At 41.6% G+C, this 25,055-nt stretch overlaps 1 protein-coding gene across 1 annotated transcript; it reads left to right on the top strand.

The window, feature by feature from the left end:
* The first annotated feature begins 1,096 nt into the window (after positions 1-1,096).
* On the top strand, positions 1,097-24,965 carry LOC124271179 (O-acyltransferase like protein-like). The gene is given in 16 exon segments (XM_046706267.1): positions 1,097-2,104; positions 3,507-3,661; positions 5,499-5,595; positions 6,522-6,609; positions 9,157-9,434; positions 11,873-12,052; positions 13,035-13,131; positions 13,514-13,606; positions 14,419-14,584; positions 17,671-17,750; positions 20,238-20,343; positions 20,346-20,359; positions 20,926-21,046; positions 22,409-22,595; positions 23,335-23,477; positions 24,230-24,965. Coding segments are annotated over 16 exon segments (2,121 nt in total). The 5' UTR covers positions 1,097-1,911; the 3' UTR covers positions 24,353-24,965.
* Positions 24,966-25,055: the final 90 nt, after the last annotated feature.

The following is a 25,055-nucleotide window of genomic DNA, read 5'->3' as shown; positions in this document are numbered from 1 at the left end:
ACTAGTATCTACATACTGGTGAGTGGACATTAACCATGGGAATGTAGCAAGAAATTTATCGCGTAGTATTGTGACTTCGACCCCCACCTCGCTTCCGTGGAAGAAATCGTTATGTTATAAGTTCTGTCATGCAAATTCCGTTTGGTTATGATTCCAATACATATTTAACTACGAGTAGAAAGTAGTCTTGATTTTCTAACTTGATGAAAACAAACTATAATCTCCTTAATTCTAACAGATTTTTTATTTTTAAAATGGCGGCGACTTCTGTCGGGAACATCCGCCAGTCTGAGGATAAATGGTATTTAGGTTTGTTTCCACCGAGTTACAAAATCAAAACTACTTTCTACTGGTAGTAAAATATGTATTTTATTGATGGCCAATAGGATTTTGCATGACAAAGCGTAAAACATAACAATTTCTCTCGTGGCAGCGAGGTGGGTGTCAATATAATACTACTTACAATATTATTGTTACTTCGACCACAACCTCACTTCCTAAGAAGAAATCGTTATGTTACAAGTTGTGTCACAGAAAATCTTTATGGTCATCAATCATATGCATATTTTACTACAACTAGTAAGTAGTTTTGATTCTTTAACTTCCGTGAAGCGATCTGAACACAAGTAAGATATCGTTTCAGGCTTCCACAACTCTCGCTTCGCACTCACAAACATAACCCATTTAGCACGAACTGCGGGGTCCTGTGGAAATCTGTGCATGGGGACACCATCACCCGACCCCTAGGAGCAATTGACGACAAAGCAACGATTCAGCATGTCGTCGTTGATGACGAGAAATCATCAAAATGATGAGCGTGCTACACATTTTCTATACAACTAACTGAAAATCGTTCCTCATATGACGTCACTGCAGTGCTCTGGCGACAGAGTTACGTAACCTGTCTGTGGTTTCGTTGGCGGGCGAGAGGGAAGCAGGCGACTTTTTGGCAACTTTTAATCGCTCGGTATTAATTAACCACAAGTTTTTTAAAGAATAAATTTGGTGTTCCGCATAAGACTAACCACAAATCTTTCATATGTAATGGTTAAAAGAGTAACAAAAAAACAAAGTTTAGTGGTTCTTTAAGGCACGGTCATCGTCATTCAAAGTTGGCCTGGCTCGATCGGTTTCAGTTTGTGAAACCATTTCAGGTGGCACAACCAAAACGTTTTCGTTAAAACCATATTAATATATTCCTTTACGTATCAGTAGAACGAGTGTTATATGAACCCGGTCAACGGACAACGAATCCGTCAACCTCTGGACCACCCTGCCGTGCCCATGGCTGAGTAGTGATTTGGGAGGGGGCAAATCACCCACTGTCCTCCAACGTTCGAATCCACTACAACATTCAACCCTCCTCAAGCTGATAAAACACGCCTTCCTATGTTGACGTAGCCCCATTCAGATAACAGTCACACGAAGAAGGGATGTGTCACTGCTCTTGCACAACTGGTTGTCAGCTGGATTGTGGACAGTTTATCAGTACGTATGTCCTACATGGAGAGATAGTTATCATATAGCACGGGTATAGCACTGATTCATACACATATGTCATTATCGCATAGACACAAAAGTTGTCCCGCTTAGAGTGAGTGTTTCATTTGGCTGTGTCTACACATCGAGAACCAAGTGACTCAGATATTGTTTGCTAACTGTGAGCGTGTGCCAAGTCCAAAAAGGGACACACACTATAATCAGGTTGTTGTTTCAACCACAATGTTCAAAATGCTGCTGTTAGTCACCTTTGTTTGCTGTGTAAGTACGTTATTGGGTCAAGAGGATGCGTATCTTGACATAGAACGGAACCACAGGCTATTAAACGGGAATTTTGAGTCTCAATTTGTTAAAAACCTAGTCATAGATACTGTGTCGAAGAAATTGTTTAGCATCGGAGAAAATGTGGACATGAAAAGCAATACCATTCAAAGAGGGGAGTTTGATGAAGAGGCTGAGAATGCTCCCGTGGACGACAACACTCAGGGGGAAGGTAATCTCCATCAGATGCTGGGGAGTCTTCAGGACACACGAGATGTCTGTAACAACCATACCCAGAACGTGATCACTGGTGTTATGGAAAACAAAGAGTGGGCTCTACAGAGTAAGTATATTCCATATAGATGTGACAATTGTGACTACATGCAAGTTGTTGCGACGGAATATGTGCGTTTCATTGTAAAAAATAACGTGCCTTAAGAATCGTTACCAGAGCCATTTGTGGCAGGACCATATTTCGTCGTTGATGACAGCTTAGTTGAACGGATCGTGACCAATGGTGTTGCTCCCACGGTGTCATTTAAAAAAACGCATTGAAAGGAAAGCAACCTGCACCCTGCTCACAAAGGTCGATCCACACTGCCTCGGATTTCACCGTGCCTCACAAACTAAGTTGGAGGTACGATATGTTAAGTATGGTGAGTCGACAGTAGATCTCGATAACGCGAACAGAGGTCATGACACAACAGCGAGGTCATGATGACCTACAACCATGTCATGACTACATCTACACTGTCACACATATTACCTGCCTAATTAATTATTATAACGGTGAGTCTGAGGCAGAAATGCCCGTGTCGATCCTGCTTAGAACTGATCTTCAGTAACCCATGCTTGTCGTAAGAGGCGACTATCATGATCGGGTGGTCAGACTCGTAGACTTGGTTGACACATGTCATCGTATCCTAATTTCGTAGATCGATGCCCAGGTATGCTGAAGAGGAACACTTTTTATGGATTGACACCTTCTTTATTGCAATTGATGCGACATTTCGTTCGGTGTAGATCCCAACACCGTTATCATTGGCTTGTTAAAGAGTTAGATCTACACCGAAACATCACATCTATTGCTGTAAAGAAGTTGAACATAGAGATTTTTTCTTGGTTACATCTTCGGTTTATTCTCGAGTACAACGTTTCAGGGCTTGTTCTGGCCCCATCATCAGGTAAAACTGAACAGTAAAACATAGAGATTTTTTCTGGGTTACATCTTCTTTTTATTCTCGAGTTGTTCAGTTTTACCTGATGATGGGGCCAGAACAAGCCCTGAAACGTTGTACTCGAGAATAAAAAGAAGATGTAACCCAGAAAAAATCTCTATGTTCATCAAATATCATCTTCTAAAATACCAATCAAGCATGTAAAGAAGTTGTCAATCCATAAAACGTGTTCCTCTTCAGCATACCTGGGCATCAGCTTTTATTTGCCACTTAAAGGGACGATGCCCATGCTTTTGATCACTGGATTGCCTGGTCCAGGCTCGATTTTTTGGAGACCGCGGCCACATAACTGGTATATTGCTGAGTGCGGCCTTAAACAACAAGGCTAACAATCTGAGACGGATTGTGAGGGACTGAAGTTAACTGGTTGAGACAGCTACATACTATAACACTGGCTGGTATACATCTGCTTCCAGCTAAATGTTTTCAGTATTCGTACAGGCCATGTTCACGATAATAGACTTAACCCTGTCTGTAAATTAACACTTTGACCACTGGCATATTTAGTGCTGGATGCGTTCGGTAAGCCCGGCAGTGGCATTCTCAAGGGAGAGCTCAAGTGGCTGGGATCATTTGATGAATGTATGGGAGTCATCACCAATAGGACTGAGGTGGATTTCGGTGCCACGTATTGCAGAGCTCTCTTGCTGCCCCCCAATCAGGTAGGCGATCAAACTGTTTAATACTTGATAGACATCCAAAGAAAACCAGGTTTTGTTGTTAGATATTTCATCATCTTTTGAAAATGACGCGTAAACCAAGTTCAGTAAGACATTAATTCCAGATAATGACTTTGAGGTTAGTGGTCCCAATGCACAGCAGAAACAGTTTTGTCGAAATGAAGAATAGCGTTAGTTTCGGTCTGAGAAAACCATCAGTTATTTTGGTGCAAATTTATAACGGAAATCATGTAGAAATGAGTTAGTGCATGTTTATGCCGCAATTTTCCTCTCATATGACAGGCAGATGGCACCATATCGAACTCTATGCTTGCCGCGTCACGAGCTAAGGATTTAACCACTTACTGAGCATCCATTTGATTTTCAAAGCACTTAGGGACAGATGTCACAGTCAATAACTTAATGTGTGTTTCCCACACTCCATGCCCTTGAACTCTGACAGAACATATGTTCTGCTTTAAATGAAATATCCAAACAGCTGTTTTACTAAAGAATAAATTCACATGCCTGGCATCGTCTTCAAGAACTCATTGCTCAAAATGACAGAACCTGGCAAGAAAGGATTGTAAAGAGTTGTATTGCTCCAACTCCTCACACTCGAAGAGCGTGTCAGCCTCATCACTGTGTATGTTCCAGCTGTCTGCTCTTCCCAGAAGGTGAAAAACGAGTTCTAGTTCTATGTCAAGTTCAATGCAGCAATCTAGGGGACCACCAAGAACAGTTGATTCTGATTGACGACTTCATGTGTGAATCGTGGTCTGGATACAGCCCGGCCTGGGCAGTGACAACAGCTGGACCTGATCATCACAATACAGTGTTGCCTCTGTAGAGTGCCTATCACATCCTTTTATCTCGGTGCCGACACCGACCATTCCTGGTCTATCCCTGGATCAGATTCCAGTCAAGGACAAAGCATCACTCTCAGCTGGAGGTAAAGACGCAGGAAGTCGACTCCTGTTGTAGTGGCGGCCGGATGTTTATCTGGTTAGAAATTGTCCACAGGAAGATGTTCATCAAAGATGAGGCCACATAAAAGACAATCTTCGCTTCACTTTAGAATGAAGCAGAGAGGTTTCGTGAGCTCATCCCTGTCTCTGAAGAAATGTGCATACCACTAACATATTACGAAACCTCTTCAATGCATGTCCTCAGAACAGATAGAAGCTTGTCCATAAGTGAACAGTAGTGAATATCTACTCGCTGCATGTCTCTGAGAGCATTTAATTATTGACTGATGATTGACGGACCATGTAAGTCAGTACGACAAAGGAGCTGTAAGACCGTTTAGAGTCATGTCATTTACTCTGCGCTCGGAATATATGGGACCCCTACAAGGGACTTCTGCTGATCGTCCGGTCCATCGTTTTCAGTGACTATGTTTCTACACCGGTGTCAAGTTAACTGCTGAAGCCTGGCCTGAACCCCCTCTCACAGACACTTTGGAAACATGGCCGATCTTCAGGAGTCGAGGGAAGAGAGTCAGGGTCGCGGTGTCAATTGGTCACACAGCAAATTATGAGGATGCTTGTAAAGAAAACAAAGAAATATGTCACCACGGCCCTGGACAGAATACTATATGGAAATGTCTAATACTATTTTTAATTATTGAGCACCCATTTCTGTTGCAATGAAAAACATTAGTAGGGGTACTAAAACTTGCTGATTACAAACAACAACACCGCATTCGCCTTGAAAACCAAATGGTCGCTTCTTTATCATCTAATATAATCATTTATTGTTTTTTTTTAAAAAACGTGTGGATTTTCTTGTGGTTAATTTACGACACACAGTAACTTTCCCGACTTTTTTTTCATTGCAGACTAATCCTGCAGATCCAACTCAGCTCGCCATCACTCTCGGATTATGCATGCCAGACTCCTGTACTGGACAGGACGTCTCCGCCATCGCCACCGACCGTAAGCTATCACTTATTCGTACAAAATGTTCCCAGGCACATAAGACATTCCTCAAAACTGTCTTGGCGGCGCTTCAGTCGGAACTGCTTCTATACTTTAGATTTCTTCATTGCTGCATCCCCTTAGTTCACCTTCGCCACATGAGTCGACTCATCCAGCACTGTGGCCAGTCCACATTAGAATTAGTTTCTCAAGTTCGCATTGAAAGAGCAATTCGTCACACTAAAGTTTATACAAAGATTGCAGAAAATTTCATTGTGTACCTCTATGTCTTAATCCAATTTAACGTCTCTTCCGTAACATTTCAACCAAATCGTGACATTAACCATTTTATTTGAATCGCTCGTATTGCCACACGAACTTTATGCAGCCAGATCCAGCGTTACAGTGAGCCAGTGAGGTAAGAGTAGATTTTACGCAGCATTAAGCAATATTCCAACAATATCGTGTCTGGGACACCAGAACTTCTCACATCCCGTATTTCTGATGGGAACTATTGTTCGGTGTGAGGAGCCTAGGCTCCCTCATCCCTGATTAAGCACACTCCAGCGATTACTAAAATGGGTTGCAATATCGTTCTTCCATTGCTTCAAGGGGCATTAAACCCGTGAACATCCGGGTTAGACTTGATCTTCAGCAACCCATGTTTGCCATCAGACGAGACTAACAGGATCGGGTGGTCAGGTCCGCTGACTTGGCTGAAACATGTCATGGTATCCCAATTTTGTAGATCGATGCTCATGCTGTAGATCACTGGATTGCCTAGTCCAGACTCGATTATTTATAGCTGGAATATTGCTACGTGTGGCTTTGAACAACAAACATACAAATCCAGGGATATTATAAGATAATATATAATAACTGAATGGCCCCAAGATTATCACTACTTCGATCCCTTATTGATCAGACCCTCTTTTCACTGTCAGTGCTGATGTCTCAGAACATATCCCTGCTGGCGAGTGTCACCTGTTATGAGAAGGACTTCCCCCTTGACACCGATGCCATAGTCGCCATGTAAGTCCAGAGGCTTCGTTCAATGTCATCAACATTTTGCATCATGTACTCGGAGAAGTTACCTCTGCCTGAGGATCTGACAATTTCTACCTATTAGGTCGTGTCGGGTGAACGTTTTACAAAACCGGTTAGCGTCGAGTATTCTGCATATTCGGAACAAGCATTTTGACCTATTTAGGGCTGATTTCTGTATTTCAAAACAAACATATACGTGCAGTTCCGAATGGAGCAAGATAAAAACCTTACCTTACTATCTGAAGAATATTTGGTTTGTGTTGCCTGGGGGTTCAACTGACGCCTTTACAGGACTTGTCACATGCTGACGAACACGATTATCGTAGTTTCTTTACTCTGTCAGTACGGAATTAATACAACCAAAGCCACGCTACCTGCATTGAGAATCCGACAGTAGGACTATGTGATTTGATGCATCAAATAAACAAGAAACGCGACTATGTATACTTCGGGTTTCTTCGTGAAGTGTGACAAATTATTTCGTATTATAATAACTAAATTCAAAAAGCTTCAATTTGAAAATGGAAGTCACAGATATATTCTTTACGTTTGTCGATTCAAAGTATTAAGAAGTTTAGTTTGTCCGGCGGTTTCTTAATAATTTTTGTAAGCTTTTGCACACAATGTATTAAAAGCGACAATATTCACACTGCATTATAGGAACAGTATTCACACCATGCATTATATGAGCAATATTCACAACATGCATTTTTGAAACAATATTTACACCATGAATCATAAGCAACAATATTCACAATGCATTATGTGATTTTTATTTACACCACGCATTATATGAGCAATGTTCACATCTTATTTTATTGATACTATCCCCACTATATATCATATGGATAATACACACCATGTATCACCATGTATCAATGTATGATAAACAATATTCACACCATGCATTCTATGAACAATATTCCAATCAATGTATGATAAACAATGTTCACACCACGCATTATATGAACAATATTCCCATCAATGTATGATAAACAATGTTCACACCACGCATTATATGAACAATATTCCCATCAATGTATGATAAACAATATTCACACCACGCATTATATGAACAATATTCACATCAATGTATGATAAACAATATTCACACCACGCATTATATGAACAATATTCGCATCAATGTATGATGAACAATGTTCACACCACGCATTACATGAACAATATTCCCATCAATTTATGATAAACAATATTCACACCACGCATTATATGAACAATATTCCCATTAATGTATGATAAACAATGTTCACATCAGCCATTTTATTGATACTATCCCCACTATATATCATATGGATAATACACACCATGTATCACCACGTATCAATGTATGATAAACAATATTCACACCATGCATTCTATGAACAATATTCCAATCAATGTATGATAAACAATATTCACACCACGCATTATATGAACAATATTCCCATCAATGTATGATAAACAATGTTCACACCACGCATTATATGAACAATATTCCCATCAATGTATGATAAACAATATTCACACCACGCATTATATGAACAATATTCACATCAATGTATGATAAACAATATTCACACCACGCATTATATGAACAATATTCGCTTCAATAGATGATAAACAATGTTCACACCATGCATTCTATGAACAATATTCGCATCAATATATGATAAACAATATTCACACCATGTTGTGTAAGGAACACTATCCCCATCAATGTATGATAAACAATGTTCACACCATGCATTCTATGAACAATATTCGCTTCAATAGATGATAAACAATATTCACACCATGCATTATATAAACAATATTCCCATCAATGTATGATAAACAATGTTCACACCACGCATTATATGAACAATATTCCCATCAATGTATGATAAACAATATTCACACACGCATCAATATGATAAACACACACCACGCATTATATGAACAATATTCCCATCAATGTATGATAAACAATATTCACACCACGCATTATATGAACAATATTCCCATCAATGTATGATAAATAATATTCACACCACGCTTTATATGAACAATATTCCCATCAATGTATGATAAACAATATTCACACCACGCATTATATATGAACAATATTCCAATCAATTTATGATAAACAATGTTCACACCACGCATTATATGAACAATATTCCCATCAATGTATGATAAACAATATTCACACCACGCATTATATGAACAATATTCCCATCAATGTATGATAAACAATATTCACACCACGCATTATATGAACAATATTCCCATCAATGTATGATAAACAATATTCACACCACGCATTATATGAACAATATTCCCATCAATGTATGATAAACAATGTTCACACCACGCATTATATGAACAATATTCCCATCAATGTATGATAAACAATATTCACACCATGTTGTGTAAGGAACAATATCTATACTCTGCATACTTACCCAGGGAAATAGAATAAGTCTAAAGAATAGCAAAACAATTATGAATATGATTCGTCATTAACTGTATGTTGAATTTGGTTCATTTCAGTGTCATCTGTTCAATATTTGGCTTGCTGGTCATACTTGGAACCGGATATGACGTCATATTCATTCAAATGCGCAAAGGTAAATTTGTTAAGTCAAGTGATAAATCCACTAGGGCGGCGACACCTGTTAATGGCAGACATACAGTTGACTCTGAGAAAGTGCCATTGCTGTCGGAATCAACCTCTGTGAGCATTGAAAATGCTGAGGCGGTACAAGAAATTGGACAGGACCGTCGGCCCGACCAAAACACCGCCAGTAAACCACAAGAGCAAACATCAGGTAATATTTTGGAGCTTTGTGACATTTGTTGGCTTGTTGCTAATATGAGAAATCTTCAATATCTTCTTGTGTACATGTATCGCTTAACTCGACAATATTGATACGTAAGAGAATGTGAACCAGATAAACCAGTGATTAATATTATGAGCACCGTTCAACACCATCGTGGTCCGATGATACGCAGTCATATAAACCACCGGGTCAGCTTTACATAGCTTGTGTTTCGTATTTAATTGTTCCTTGTATATCTTTATCAACAGAGGCGGTGGGGTAGCCTAGTGGTTGAAGCGTTCGCTCGTCACGTCGAGGACCTCGGTTCGATTCCCTACATGGGTACAATGTGTGAAGCCCATTTCCGGTGTCCCCGCCCTGATATTGCTGGAAAATTGCTAAAAACGGCGTAAAATCATACTCACTCATTAGCACATTGTTACTCAGTGTATCGCATATCATGCTTGCGCGTTTGACACTCCTTGAAGGAGTATTTCGTGACTCTATTGGCAATAATCACAACAGCAGGAGTTTAGAGACTATTTTCCAGCAATATCACGGCGGGAGGAACACCATGTTTCGAACCCGGGTATATTCTTAATCCTTCATCAGACGAAGGCAAAACTAGGAAACAAATAGCTATATACGTATGGCTATATAGCTATATGAAACACCAACAGTGATAAGATTACAAGGGGAGCGGGTAGTTAATTAGTGTTAAATTGGTACAGAGATATGGTATTATTTTTCTCACAGTTTTGATCCGACATGTGTTCACCCATGGACATGAAACGCTTGAAGTACCAAACACAAAGCACAGTGAAATATGGAACATGATCAGAGTTATTAATGTCAAGTGACATACTGTTGATATTTAAGAACACATGGCCTATGATATTGTAAACATAACAATTGTTGACATAGATTGATATGGACTTTGAAAAGAGTGTCACACAGGTAGATAACGATAGCACGCAAAGCGATTGATGTGATCAACTTGTACTGAAGACACAGGCTGTCAAATCGATTCTGTAGAATGATGATTATAAAATAATGAATAAAATATGTTCTCCATTTGGCTTTAATAAAAGACAGACTACGAACAGATTACGATTACGAACAGTCAGCGTGTCCGTCGCGCCGCCGATGAATATTTCTTGTTCAGATCAGTGTAGTGATGAAGTGGGGCCTTGTGACGATTTACCGGATTTCTGGATGACACATTCTCTTAGAACCATCTCCCGTGAGGGGTGTACGCTGCTGTCAGTATTCTCTGTTCACAGAATCATCTCCCGTGAGGGGTGTACGCTGCTGTCAGTATTCTCTGTTCACAGAATCATCTCCCGTGAGGGGTGTACGCTGCTGTCAGTATTCTCTGTTCACAGAACCATCTCCCGTGAGGGGTGTACGCTGCTGTCAGTATTCTCTGTTCACAGAATCATCTCCCGGTGAGGGTGTACGCTGCTGTCAGTATTCTCTGTTCACAGAACCATCTCCCGTGAGGGGTGTACGCTGCTGTCAGTATTCTCTGTTCACAGAACCATCTCCCGTGAGGGGTGTACGCTGCTGTCAGCATTCTCTGTTCACAGAACCATCTCCCGTGAGGGGTGTACGCTGCTGTCAGTATTCTCTGTTCTCAGAACCATCTCCCGTGAGGGGTGTACGCTGCTGTCAGTATTCTCTGTTCACATAACCATCTCCAGTGAGGGGTGTACGCTGCTGTCAGTATTCTTTGTTCACAGAATCATCTCCCGTGAGGGGTGTACGCTGCTGTCAGTATTCTCTGTTCACAGAATCATCTCCCGTGAGGTGTGTACGCTGCTGTCAGTATTCTCTGTTCACAGAATCATCTCCCGTGAGGGTGTACGCTGCTGTCAGTATTCTCTGTTCACAGAACCATCTCCCGTGAGGGGTGTACGCTGCTGTCAGCATTCTCTGTTCACAGAACCATCTCCCGTGAGGGGTGTACGCTGCTGTCAGTATTCTCTGTTCACAGAATCATCTCCCGTGAGGGGTGTACGCTGCTGTCAGTATTCTCTGTTCACAGAATCATCTCCCGTGAGGTGTACGCTGCTGTCAGTATTCTCTGTTCACAGAATCATCTCCCCGTGAGGGGTGTACGCTGCTGTCAGTATTCTCTGTTCACAGAATCATCTCCCGTGAGGGGTGTACGCTGCTGTCAGTATTCTCTGTTCACAGAATCATCTCCCGTGAGGGGTGTACGCTGCTGTCAGTATTCTCTGTTCACAGAATCATCTCCCGTGAGGGATGTACGCTGCTGTCAGTATTCTCTGTTCACAGAATCATCTCCCGGTCTTTGCTTTAAGAGGTTGTTAGCATATTCTACAGAACCATCTCCCGTGAGGGGTGTAAGTTGTTGTAAGCATCCCCTGTCCACAGAACCACCACCAGCTGTTTACTACATTGTCCAAATTCTCTTTCTGCAGAACGTGTCCATGGATTCGGTATCAAACTGTTGTTATCATTCTCTGCCTACACAAATGGGGCCAAGCTTCTGGATACGAAGCAAGCACCAGGGAGCCTGACAGCCGTACACGGGATCCGCTTCCTCAGTATGACCTGGGTTGTACTAGGACATGCCTTCTCTAGTGTTCTTTCCATGGCATGTAAGTGCTCTATAGTTGGAAAGTCTCCTTAATACATTTAAGTTTCATTAATAAGTGACCACATACATCGTATTGAATAGCTTATTTCCGCTGATCACATTTGTCTTAAGATTGTTTTTAAGACAATGAAAGTAATACGAACCTTTCCGAAAATACACAAGTTAATCGGTTGGGTGGCTGGTTTGTTGTTTAACGCCGCACTCAGCAATATTCCAGCTTTATGGCGGAGGTCTGCAGATAATGGATTCTGGAGCAGACAATCCAGTGATCATCAGCATGAGCATCGGTATCCGCATATTGGGATACGATGACATGTGTCATCCAAGTCAGCGAGCCGGACCGCCCGGTTCCGTCAGTCACCTCTTACGACAAGCATGGGTTGCTGAAAAACCATTCTAATTCGAATCTTCTCGGGTAAATAATCGGGTTAGAACGTATTCTAGTATGCGATAAATGACAGTTATTTAACATGTTTTTATCCAAAACAGCTATCCTACCTGGGTTGTGTAAATAATGTGTTACTGGTCCCCGCTTTCTTAACGGAACAGTGACGTTCGTAACAAGGAAACCAGGCTGTGTACATATTTCAGTTTTCTGCCAAATATAGCCATGTTTATGTCTTAACAATATTCTAGTTACCAGTTATAAAGTTTGTCATTGCCAGTTGGCCAGGTCAGACTTTTGTCGGGCGTCTGGTGATTCTGATTTCAGGTGGCCTCGATGTTGGTGATGTTTTGTTGTTTTTTAGTTGGTATTTTTTGGTACTTAATATATCAGCTGGCATCCTGATATATTCAACTAAATCTCTGTTACATAGATCATATTTCTTTCTCTAAACTCGCTTTTGTAAATCAGGTACAATGTGTTAATCCCATTTCTGGTGTCCCTTCCGCGATATTGCTGCAATATTGCTAAAAGCGGCGTAAAACCCAACTCACTCACTCACATTTATAAAACAAGAAAATATGCCTCCATCTTTCAGCTAATCTTGCCCCCTTCATCCAAGAAAGCGTCAGCAGGTGGACCTTCCACGGAATCCTCAATGCTCTTGTATCCGTGGATACATTCTTCACATTAAGGTAAGGGGCGACGGGGTAGTCTAGTGGTTAAAGCGTTCGCTCGTCACGCCGAAGACCCGGGCTTGATTCCCACATGGATTCAATGTCTGAAGCCCGTTCCTGGTGTCCACCGCCGTGATATTGATAAAAGCGGCGTAAAAAAATACTCACTCTCTCACATTAATGTAAAAGTACAACCCATGGAATCATTAAATCAGATTTATGAACAACATTTAGTCATCGCTGTTCCATATGTTTAGGACACCGGGTTTTGTAACTTTTGTCAGGTCGCAGTCATATTTAAAATAGTGCCGAGTAGCATTAAACAATAGTGAAAAAGAAACTTTTCAACAGTATTATAAGAAGATCTGTACGAAAACTGATTGTTTGTGTTCTTCACTAGTGGGCTGCTGGTCGCCTATCTCGCCATGAAGGAGCTGAAGAAAGGACGAGGAAAGCTGAACTGGGCCATGTTCTACTTCCACAGATTCTGGAGGTAGGTGTAACCCCAAAAGTTGTTGTACAGAATATCCTCGTGATGATTCCGAAATAAAAATAGTTTCAAATATGAATTTACTCCTTCGGTGCATCATTTTCATATGAAGGCGGGGCGGTGGGGTGGCCAAGTGATTAAAGCGTTCGCTCTTCACGCCGAAGACCCGGGTTCGATTCCCCACATGAGTAAAAGTCCATTTCTAGTGTCCCCGCCGTGATATTGCTGGATTATTGCTAAAAGCGGCGTAAAACTAAACCCACTCACTCACTCATCTGAAGGCATGTCCACTAAAACAAATAAGTACATGACATGTTTACCTTTTCCGCGGAAACCTAGTTTTCAGTGATCCATAATTTTCAGTACTATTTTGCCTTTAACACCAGCTGGTTCTTTTTGTTGAATAATTGAGACGGGTTTTTCGCTGGCATATAGTTGAAATGAAAAGGTAATTGAAGGAATGATTCATAAGCGAATTCAATAAAAGATCTCGGATCAGGTTTGACATCTAACAGAATGTCAGACTAACCTCATATATGTGCTGCATGTCCCTCTTGGCAAGTGACCCTTATTCGAAATTGTTCACTGTCCACCCAGCAACCCGTACAAACCCGAGGTTTTACGCCGCTTTTAGCAATATTCCAGCAATATCATGGCGGGGGACACCATAAATAAGCTTCAACCATTGTGCCCAGGTGGGGATTCGAACCCGGGTCGTCAGCGTTACGAGCCGACGCTTTAACCATTAGGCTACCCCACCGCCCCCTTTCGATTATGAATATACTGTGAGTATTATCATTATCATTGTTGTACAGGCTGACTCCAGTGTACATGATGATGCTGATGTTTTACACATGCCTGTTGCACTATCTGGGAGATGGACCTGTTTGGCCCCAGACGGGTCTGCAGAAGCAGCAGTGTAGAGACAACTGGTGGACCAACCTTCTTTACATCAACAACCTCGTCAACAGGAACGACATGGTAGTTACCACAGCATCAGTCCCGCCACAGCCATCTATATAATCATAAAGAACACTGTGTAATCCGATATGTTGTTCCGTTAGCAAGTTCTTGAAAGCAAGAACATCCTTCATGAAACACGCACGTTAGGCTGAGGCAAGACTGTTGGAACAGGCCTCATAAACGCAACATGCTCCGCGGAAAACTGAGGAGCATGACTTTTCCCGTGAGGAATTCGTATTGTTTGTTTATTTTCTTCTTAGTGAGTGAGTGAGTGAGCGTAGTTTTACGCCACACTCAGCAATATTCCAGCTATATGGCTGCGGTCTGTTAATAATCAAATCTGGACCAGACAATCCAGTGATCAACAGCATGGGCATCGATCTACGCAATTGGGAACCGATGACATGTGTCAACCAAGTCAGGGAGCCTGACCACCCGATCCCGTTAGTCGCCTCTTACGACAAGCACTGGTTACTAGAGATCAATATTCTAACCGGACCTTCACAGGTCTATTTTATTCTATTCTTAGCTGTCGTATATTACATATAGACCAGTTCACGTATTTATATGCATCCTTCAGTGGACTATTGACGCTTGGCAGTGATCGATCTATAGTGGAGATACAGTTTTCATGCTGTTGTATCACGAGGGTTAACTGTGTACTTAGTCTACAGGCTGAAACACAAACAAAGTGTTGTATTATTCGGGTGCATTTATCTATGAAACTTTGTCCAGTCCAAAACGCTAGCAGGGTCGGATTACACAGAGTCTTCGTGGTTAGATAGACTGTCAGTTTTACCCGAAGTCATGGAATGGTCACCTATCCTCGAGCGCACCTGCGAGGAGGGGACCTGCGGGGAGGGGGTCAAATAAGCACCACGTATTATGAACTGGTATCGGGCAAATGAAATAGTTGTAAATACTGACCTCTCTAATCTCACAGTGTTTCACATAGACCTAGTAAAAGGCAAATGACGTGCTTGTTGATGGTAACTGACCTCTCTAATCTCACAGTGTTTCACATAGACCTAGTAAAAGGCAAATGACATGCTTGTTTATGGTAACGGACCACTCTAATCTCACAGTGTTTGACATAGACCAAGAAAAAGGCAAATGACATGGTTGTTTATGGTAACTGACCTCTCTAATCTCACAGTGTTTTACATAGACCTAGTAAAAGGCTAATGACATGCTTGTTTATGGTAACTGACCTCTCTAATCTCACAGTGTTTTACATAGACCTAGTAAAAGGCAAATGGCATGCTTGTTTATGATAAATGACCTCTCTAATCTTACAGTGTTTCACATAGACCAAGAAAAAGGCAAATGACATGCTTGTTTATGATAACTGACCTCTCTAACCTTACAGTGTTTCACGTGGGCTTGGTACCTGGCAAATGACATGCTTGTTTATGATAACTGACCTCTCTAATTTTACAGTGTTACACGATGGCCTGGTACCTGGCAAATGACATGCTTGTTTATGAAAACTGACCTCTCTAATCTTACAGTGTTTCACGTGGGCCTGGTACCTGGCAAATGACCTGCTTGTTTATGATAACTGACCTCTCTAATCTTACAGTGTTTCACGTTGGCCTGGTACCTGGCAAATGACCTGCTTGTTTATGATAACTGACCTCTCTAATCTTACAGTGTTTCTCGTGGGCCTGGTACCTGGCAAATGACCTGCTTGTTTATGATAACTGACCTCTCTAATCTTACAGTGTTTCACGTGGGCCTGGTACCTGGCAAATGACCTGCTTGTTTATGATAACTGACCTCTCTAATCTTACAATGTTTCACGTGGGCCTGGTACCTGGCAAATGACCTGCTTGTTTATGATAACTGACCTCTCTAATCTTACAGTGTTTCACGTGGGCCTGGTACCTGGCAAATGACCTGCTTGTTTATGATAACTGACCTCTCTAATCTTACAGTGTTTCTCGTGGGCCTGGTACCTGGCAAATGACATGCTTGTTTATGAAATGACCTGCTTGTTTATGATAACTGATAATCTGACCTCTCTAATCTTACAGTGTTTCACGTGGGCCTGGTACCTGGCAAATGACCTGCTTGTTTATGATAACTGACCTCTCTAACCTTACAGTGTTTCACGTGGGCTTGGTACCTGGCAAATGACCTGCTTGTTTATGATAACTGACCTCTCTAATCTTACAGTGTTTCTCGTGGGCGATGGCCTGGTACCTGGCAAATGACCTGCTTGTTTATGATAACTGACCTCTCTAATCTTACAGTGTTTCACGTGGGCCTGGTACCTGGCAAATGACCTGCTTGTTTATGATAACTGACCTCTCTAATCTTACAGTGTTTCACGTTGGCCTGGTACCTGGCAAATGACCTGCTTGTTTATGATAACTGACCTCTCTAATCTTACAGTGTTTCTCGTGGGCCTGGTACCTGGCAAATGACCTGCTTGTTTATGAAAACTGACCTCTCTAATCTTACAATGTTTCACGTGGGCCTGGTACCTGGCAAATGACATGCTTGTTTATGATAACTGACCTCTCTAATCTTACAGTGTTTCACGTGGGCCTGGTACCTGGCAAATGACCTGCTTGTTTATGATAACTGACCTCTCTAATCTTACAATGTTTCACGTGGGCCTGGTACCTGGCAAATGACATGCTTGTTTATGATAACTGACCTCTCTAATTTTACAGTGTCTCACGATGGCCTGGTACCTGGCAAATGACCTGCTTGTTTATGATAACTGACCTCTCTAACCTTACAGTGTTTCACGTGGGCTTGGTACCTGGCAAATGACCTGCTTGTTTATAATTGACCTCTCTAATCTTACAGTGTTTCACGTGGGCCTGGTACCTGGCAAATGACATGCTTGTTTATGATAACTGACCTCTCTAATCTTACAGTGTTTCACGTGGTCCTGGTACCTGGCAAATGACCTGCTTGTTTATGATAACTGACCTCTCTAATCTAACAGTGTTTCACGTGGGCCTGGTACCTGGCAAATGACCTGCTTGTTTATGGTAACTGACCGCTCTAATCGTACAGTGTTTCACGTTGGACTGGTACCTGGCAAATGACCTGCTTGTTTATGATAACTGACCTCTCTAATCTTACAGTGTTTCTCGTGGGCCTGGTACCTGGCAAATGACATGCAGTTCTTCATCTTGACACCTCTCATTCTCATCCCCCTCTTCTAGTAAGTAGATGTCTCTTGTGCCACACAGCTCGTGTTGTCTTCTAGTAGGTAGATGTCTCTTGTGCCAAACAGCTAGTGTTTGGGTTACTGAACTAATCTGTTACGAACACTGAACTTGAAATGAAATTGGTTGGTTGGGTTTTTGTTTTACGCCGCACTCTGCAATATTCCAGCTATATGGCGGCGGTCTGTACATAATCGAGTCTGAACCAGACAATCCAGTGATGACCAGCATGAGCATCGATCTGCGCAATTGGGAACCGATGACATGTGTCAACCAAGTCAGCGAGCCTGACCACCTGATCCCGTTATTCGCCTCTTACGACAAGCATGGGTTGCTGAAGACCAATTCTAACTCGGACCTTCACGGGTTTTGAAATGAAGATGTTCGTTGGTATCACAGTTGTTTGTGTGACAACCTATGAGATCTATGGATGAGGCGGTTATGTTGACCGAGGCCCAGCTTTAGAATAAATTTGAGTTGTAACTGTCTCTTATGGACATATCTTTGGTGGCGATTTAGAACATAATGCTTTCGCACTCTTCAATGTATGATAGGCAATGTGCATTCAGGTAATTTATAGGATGCGTAATTTGCATTTCGTTATCTAATAATTAGTATGCGACCTACGCCACGGTTAGAAATTCGTTGTGAATATATTCCACGGTTAGTTAACAATTCCTCTGGTACGTATTCATTAGGTAGTTAATAATTCCTCTGGTACGTATTCCACGGTTAGTTATTCGCATTATACGTGATTATCGGGGTGTAATTCGTATTACACGTAATCCATGGTAAGTAATTCATATGATGCGTGTTTCACGTATTATGATACGTTCTTCGCGTTAGTAATAATTATTATTCATTCGTCTAATACATACTTCACGGTGTGTAATTCGATTGATACGGGTTCCGCTGTGTGTGATTAATATTATACGTATTTAACAGTTTGTAGTCCGTATGGTACGTATATCACGGTTAGTATGATAGTTCCATGCAGTGAATGTAGTAATTGGGTGGGCTGCTTTGTTGGGACTTATATTCCAGGGTTTCGTGTGTCGCCAGACAGGGGTTACCTATCTGTTTAAACTAAACTGATGTGCAAAAGAAAGTACACAGGTTGTGTTTCTTCCAATAAGATAAAAATAACAAAACCTTTTGATGAAATGGAAAAGGTATGTAGAAGCACACTGCAATACACGTGTTTTATCAGCAAAATGACATTGTAACAATAAACAGCGATGTAGTGATGACCACTGCAGACGGTTCCAACGATGCTGGAAGGTCAAGGCCATTCCACGCAGCGGTCGGTAGGCCCATACATGCCAGCAGGACGAGGTCGTCTTGTCACTGTGAATCGGCTTACGCGATGACCCAATGATGTGGCTGCTGATGACGTCACCGTCAACATCCAGTTGCATAGGTGAATAACCCGCAGATAACGATCCTCTGGGGTGTTGTGACTCTGGAACGTCCACTTCTGGGTCGATCACATGTCTGGCCTGTCGTACTGAAACGGTTAAACAGCCGAATTATGGTTTGTCATGTGCAACCCAATGTCCTTGCAATATCGCTGTTGAAAGCACCCATTTGTGTCATTCCTTTGGCCCGTTCTCGTTGCGCCGACGTCAATCTTGGCATTTCCTCATGAGATTTCTGTCAAGTGATTGTTCAGTCTTCACGACAAACAGGTTTTATTCTCTCTGTCAGAAAAGTGCTGGTGCATGGGACAATAATCACAATTTTGCAAAAAAAATCGTGCAAAACACGTACAAATGTTTTTGGTTGCATTTTGGCAAATGAAACATGATGGTTGCGTTCTATACAAGGACTGTTTTTCAATAATTTTATTAGTTAGAACGCATATTTGGGATTGCAACAACAATTACGCCTGTGTACTTTCTTTTGCTCGTCAGTTTACGACAGTATCCGTCTCCTACAAGCCATGCAGGATGAACCAGCGATAACCCATGCTTGTAATGACCGACTAATGAGGATAGTTAGCTGATGCTGTGGGGCATTACTTGTTGGTTGTCATGAAGTGCTCATGCTTTCAGCCAATGGTTTCGCTGGTTGTCATGGAATGCTCATGCTTTCAGCCACTGGTTTTCGTTGGTTGTCACGGAATGCTCATGCTTTTAGCCACTGGTTTCGCTGGTTGTCATGGAATGTTCATGCTTTTTAGTCACTGGATTTCGTTGGTTGTCACGGAATGCTCATGCTTTCAGCCACTGGTTTTCGTTGGTTGTCATGGAATGCTCATGCTTTCAGCCACTGGGTTTCGTTGGTTGTCACGGAATGCTCATGCTTTTAGTCACTGATTCTTTTTGGTTGTCACGGAGTGCTCATGCTTTAAGCCACTGGTTTTCGTTGGTTGTCACGGAGTGCTCATGCTTTTAGCCACTGTTTTAGACCCAGAGAGAGCGTGGACAAACTGGAATATTGACTGTAGCTTCAAACAACAACTCTTTCTGTCTTACTTCCAGTTCGGAGATGCTCGGCATGATTGTGATCGGCATATTCCTGGCTGCGACTCTCACGACTGCTGGTTTGATATCAAGGCTCGACAACTTACCCCTGGCTTCTTGTACCAGACGGAGGGAAACCAGTAGGTTTTCCAGCTTTTCTCTAGCTATATAATTATCGTTTTATTGATTTATAGTAGTGCATGTGGATTTTATGACTCGGTCATATATGTTTCATGTGACTCTAGTAACCTCTGACACTAGCACATGTAAACAAAAGTGCCTCTAATGTTCAGACAGTTCATCAATACACACATTTATCATGAAAGTCAAACTTTCGTCATTATCAATTGAGACAATGGACCCGTAACTTTTTTTGATTACGCGAGAAAATATGCTTACAATATTAGTCGATGATTCGATAGTAGATGCTGCCTTCTCCAAAGTAGACTATGATATCGTTTTCGTAAACGTTAAAAAATCGACGTAAATGAAAATAGTTTCTACGTAGATAAAGTTACTTCCAGATGTAAGTATGTTCTACGTAGATATAAGTATATGTTACGTGGATGAACGTATCTTACGTAAGACGTATCATCGACGTACAAGATATTTTCTGCGGCACTGATACGTCTCTATATTATTCAGCGTAACGAAATGAAAAATCTGCATTACCCATTCCAAATAGTCCAAAGCCTAACTTTTCCAGGGGCCTTGGGTATTTCGCCGACTACTACATAACACCCTACTGTCGGATGGGTCCATACATCATTGGTATAGCCGCCGGGTATCTCCTGTACAAAACCAACTGTACACTCCGCCTAAATAAAGTAAGTCTGAACCTGCAGCTTAGTGACCAAAGCGAAACCAGACAGATTACATGGAGGCCAGATAACAGTGAGTGAGTGAGAGAGATTAGTTTTACGCCGCTTTTAGCAATATTCCTGCAATATCACGACGGGGGACACCAAAAGTGGGCTTTACACATTGTACCCATGTGGGGAATAGAACCCGGGTCTTCGGCGTGACGAGCCAACGCTTTAATCACGAGGCTACCCCACCACCCGATTTGGTAGTAAAACACAGGAGTAATTGTATAGTGATATGTTGATATTATTCAGTATCGCTTGATTAAGAGCATGGGTAACAATGTGTTTCACAGACAGGGTAATTTGTTACAATGAAATGAGGCCTATAGTAATCTCCACTGGGTATTTCGGGAATACTGCAAATGCGTCTGCGCGCATTTCCCTTGAAACCGTTAACTACGTTTAAAACCAAGTATCGTCTTTGTTCTGGCCATAGCTGTATATTTGAGTCGAAATGCGTATGACAAACTACGATCATAATGAACTACGATTAAGAGGCCCCATTGAGTTCGTTATATCCGTAGTCTGCTGTATTCGATGATATGTTCATTCGGTGTTAGTACCTTTCTAGTATTGCGGTTATGTATGAACTGAGTTCTGTCTATAAGAAATTCTCAAACGTTCACACATCAATATAACTGAAAATGAATCTCCAAATAGTAGATGGACGTGCGTGGGGTAGGGGCAAGTTAAAATTACTGGAAGAAATATTCACCTGTGATGAATGTAAGAAGGTTTTTATGATAAATCATTGTGTCAGTTTTGAGAAAGATTTAAAGGGTATAGGGTCTCACTGTTTTGGGTTACGAAGTCTTAAAGATATAAAGGTACAGTGCTTAAAGACATATGGTTCCCCTTTCTAGTCCTTATCTAGATTTAGTAGTTACTGCGAAACTAAGGCACTGTTTATGTGTTGTTATAGAAATCATTACCGGTCACCGGTGTATGAAATAAGCCAAAACACCGCCAGACATCAGGGCTGGTAACTTCAAAATTTTACCAGCCCCAAATGGATTTAACCAGACCAAATATGGTGAATTTACTCAGATGTATGGAACATCAAAAGTTTTACCAGACCATCGGGCTGGCTAGCTGTAAATTTAGACCGTCCGTCAGAAATCTAGACCGTCTTGGGCGGTCGGACGGGCCTTATTTCATACACTGCCGGTCACCTAACAATCTGATAAAAACTCCGTTTATATTTTATAAAATGGGGAAGAAATAGAATGTTTGCATTTCACATGTACAACTGATTTACCACACGTAACATCAGAAAAGAATAAACTGTTTGCGAGAGTTATGCTCGTGCAATTCTTACTTCAGAAAGCAGTGCTTGTCGGGTGGGCTCTGGCAGCTGCTTCCGCTCTCGCAGTGCTTTATGGGCCGTACGAATCAGCCAATGGGACGCCGATGCCGAGTGACGTGTCAGCATTTTACAACTCGGCTCACAGGACAGTGTGGGGCGCTGCAGTCTGCTGGGTTGTGGTGGCGTGTGCAACAGGGAACGGAGGTGGGACAACAGTATCCAATTCTGAATCAACATGTTTAACCAAAATTGGACATCTACTCTTGTACTCCTTAAGTTATTTACAGAATATAAGAGTCTTCTTGAGCTAGAGGGGCATTTATCTTCCAATTTGGAATATAAATTCCGTAAACTATTGATCAAATTTAGAGAGGGTGCCTTACGTATAAAGAATAACGTAGGAAGGTGCCCTGTATGTAATTTACCTGTTACTAGACTGCAACCCGTTACAGTTTCTCTCTCAAAGACCAGTTCTGTACCAGGACGAAGACAGATATTATTTACACTGATCGCCCTCGTTATAAAGAAAATGTACAAAGCGCAACACCATTAGGCCGTTTTGTCTAATATGCCTGATATCGTTTTAACACCCTTACTCTAGTTCCCACACCTCAGCCACATTAAGCCTTTATATCCACACAGTAGGCCGCCAATAGGTGTTGAAACAGAAAGCTTGAACCAAAGGCTATGTAAAACTAGAAATACAAAAAAAAGATGAAATTTAAATCCGAATCTTGACAAATTTTGAAATAAAAATACTAAATTTCATAGAGCATCATTTGGTCAACATAAATCAGGATAAAAAACACCATTACTTTTAAATCTTCTGAAATTGGGTTATTGGTGTCTACTAACTGATGATATGATCATAAGAACATGCATTCAGAATATGATCATAAGAACATGCATTCAGTATATGATCCAATCATTGACCATGTTTCAGGTTTCGTGAACACGTTAATGTCCTGGTCTGGTTTTGTGACTCTGAGCCGCCTGACGTACTGCGCCTATCTCATTCACCCGATGGTGATCATGTACCAGTACATGACACAGAGGAGCCCGTTCTTCATAACCGACGTCAACATTGTAAGTTGTTGTCTAGACAGTCGACCTCCTTAATCCATACTACACACAGGAGCCCATTCTTCAATCCGACGTCAACATTGTAAGTTGTTGTCTAGACAGCCGACCTCCTTAATCCATACTACACACAGGAGCCCGTTCTTCAATCCGACGTCAACATTGTAAGTTGTTGTCTAGACAGCCGACCTCCTTAATCCATACTGCTGGACACTGCCAGGCTACCAACAAATTATGCAGATTGAGTGCCCTGTGGTTCGGGTGCAGCAGGACGTACCAGCTGGGTATGTTTTGTTTGCTCTGTAAAAGGTTTAACGCCACACTCAGCAATATTCCAGGTATATTCCAGTTTTATGGCGGCGATCTGTAGATAATCGAGTCTGGACAATCCAGACAATCCAGTGATCAATCGATCTACGCTGTTGGGATACGATGACATGCGAGCCTGACCACCTGATCCCGCTATACGCCTATGACGACAAGCATGGGCTACTGAAGACCAGTTCTAACCCTGGTATATAACACAAGGGAGTAACAAGTCTTGAATATCTGTTTAAACAAATTCCACTCAAAACGCAAATAGTGAAAAAACGTAGGAATATATCACTGAACATCCGTAATGACACCAGGTGTTCCCCAACAAGGCTAGCTGACGGTAGAACCCGCCTTTCTTGCAATTTGCATAATATATAACTGTTTGCTGTCGCTCTTATTCAAATGTTCACGTACAAAACCAATCACACTTATTTTCATTTCAGGTGTTCAACTTTCTGGGATTCCTCGTGATTACATACGGCCTATCGTTTGTTGTCTCCCTTGTATTCGAAGCACCAATGATGGGCTTGGAGAAGGCACTGTTTAAACGTGAACGACGCAACTGAACTGAAGATATCGTTGGTGAACAGTTACTATGACTTCATTTATGCATGTACATTGAGTTCTTGGGCGAATGGTAATGGCAACATTATCTTTCAAAATGTGCCCTCATGCTTAAGGTTTTTCGGAAATATTCGATTTATTTTACACAATATCACAAAATTTAATGTTTTGCTGTGAAGGAACATTGTAAAAATATTGTATTCATGTTCAGAGTTATCATTTTGCTGAACAAAGAGAATCATCAATGTTTGTGAGAGTGGAATTGTCACTGATCGTGTCAGCAAGAGCGTCACTTCCAATAAACGTTTTAATGAACAAGAGGATGTTCTTGGCCCGGGAGACGGATTCACCCTGATCGTTTGGTTGAACAGGTGGATATTCTGGGTTCGTAAGAGGGGTATTTAACAAATACCGTTATATTGAACAAACTTCATGCTGGTGATATTAATAGGTTGTCTTAATCTTTAATTGTAATTATTGTCTTTAGATTGACATGCACTGAGTACAGAACTGTTTTAAGTTTTCATGAAACGCTCGCCCTGAGTAGCCTATTGTTGATGCGACGCTGAGCAAACAGTCCAACATCTTGTCTCGAAGTAAAAGCTTGGTTCCGTATTCCTTTTTAGTTATGTTATTGCGGCTATCTCGAAACTGGGACAACTGGATGCAATTCTACAACGCTTTTTGACTGTATTTACTCATTGA

This window comes from Haliotis rubra, unplaced genomic scaffold (assembly GCF_003918875.1).
Source record: "Haliotis rubra isolate DU_JTF1 unplaced genomic scaffold, ASM391887v1 Scf1580, whole genome shotgun sequence".
NCBI classification, from domain to species: Eukaryota; Metazoa; Mollusca; class Gastropoda; order Lepetellida; family Haliotidae; genus Haliotis; species Haliotis rubra.
This window is presented reverse-complemented; position numbering and strand designations above follow the sequence as displayed.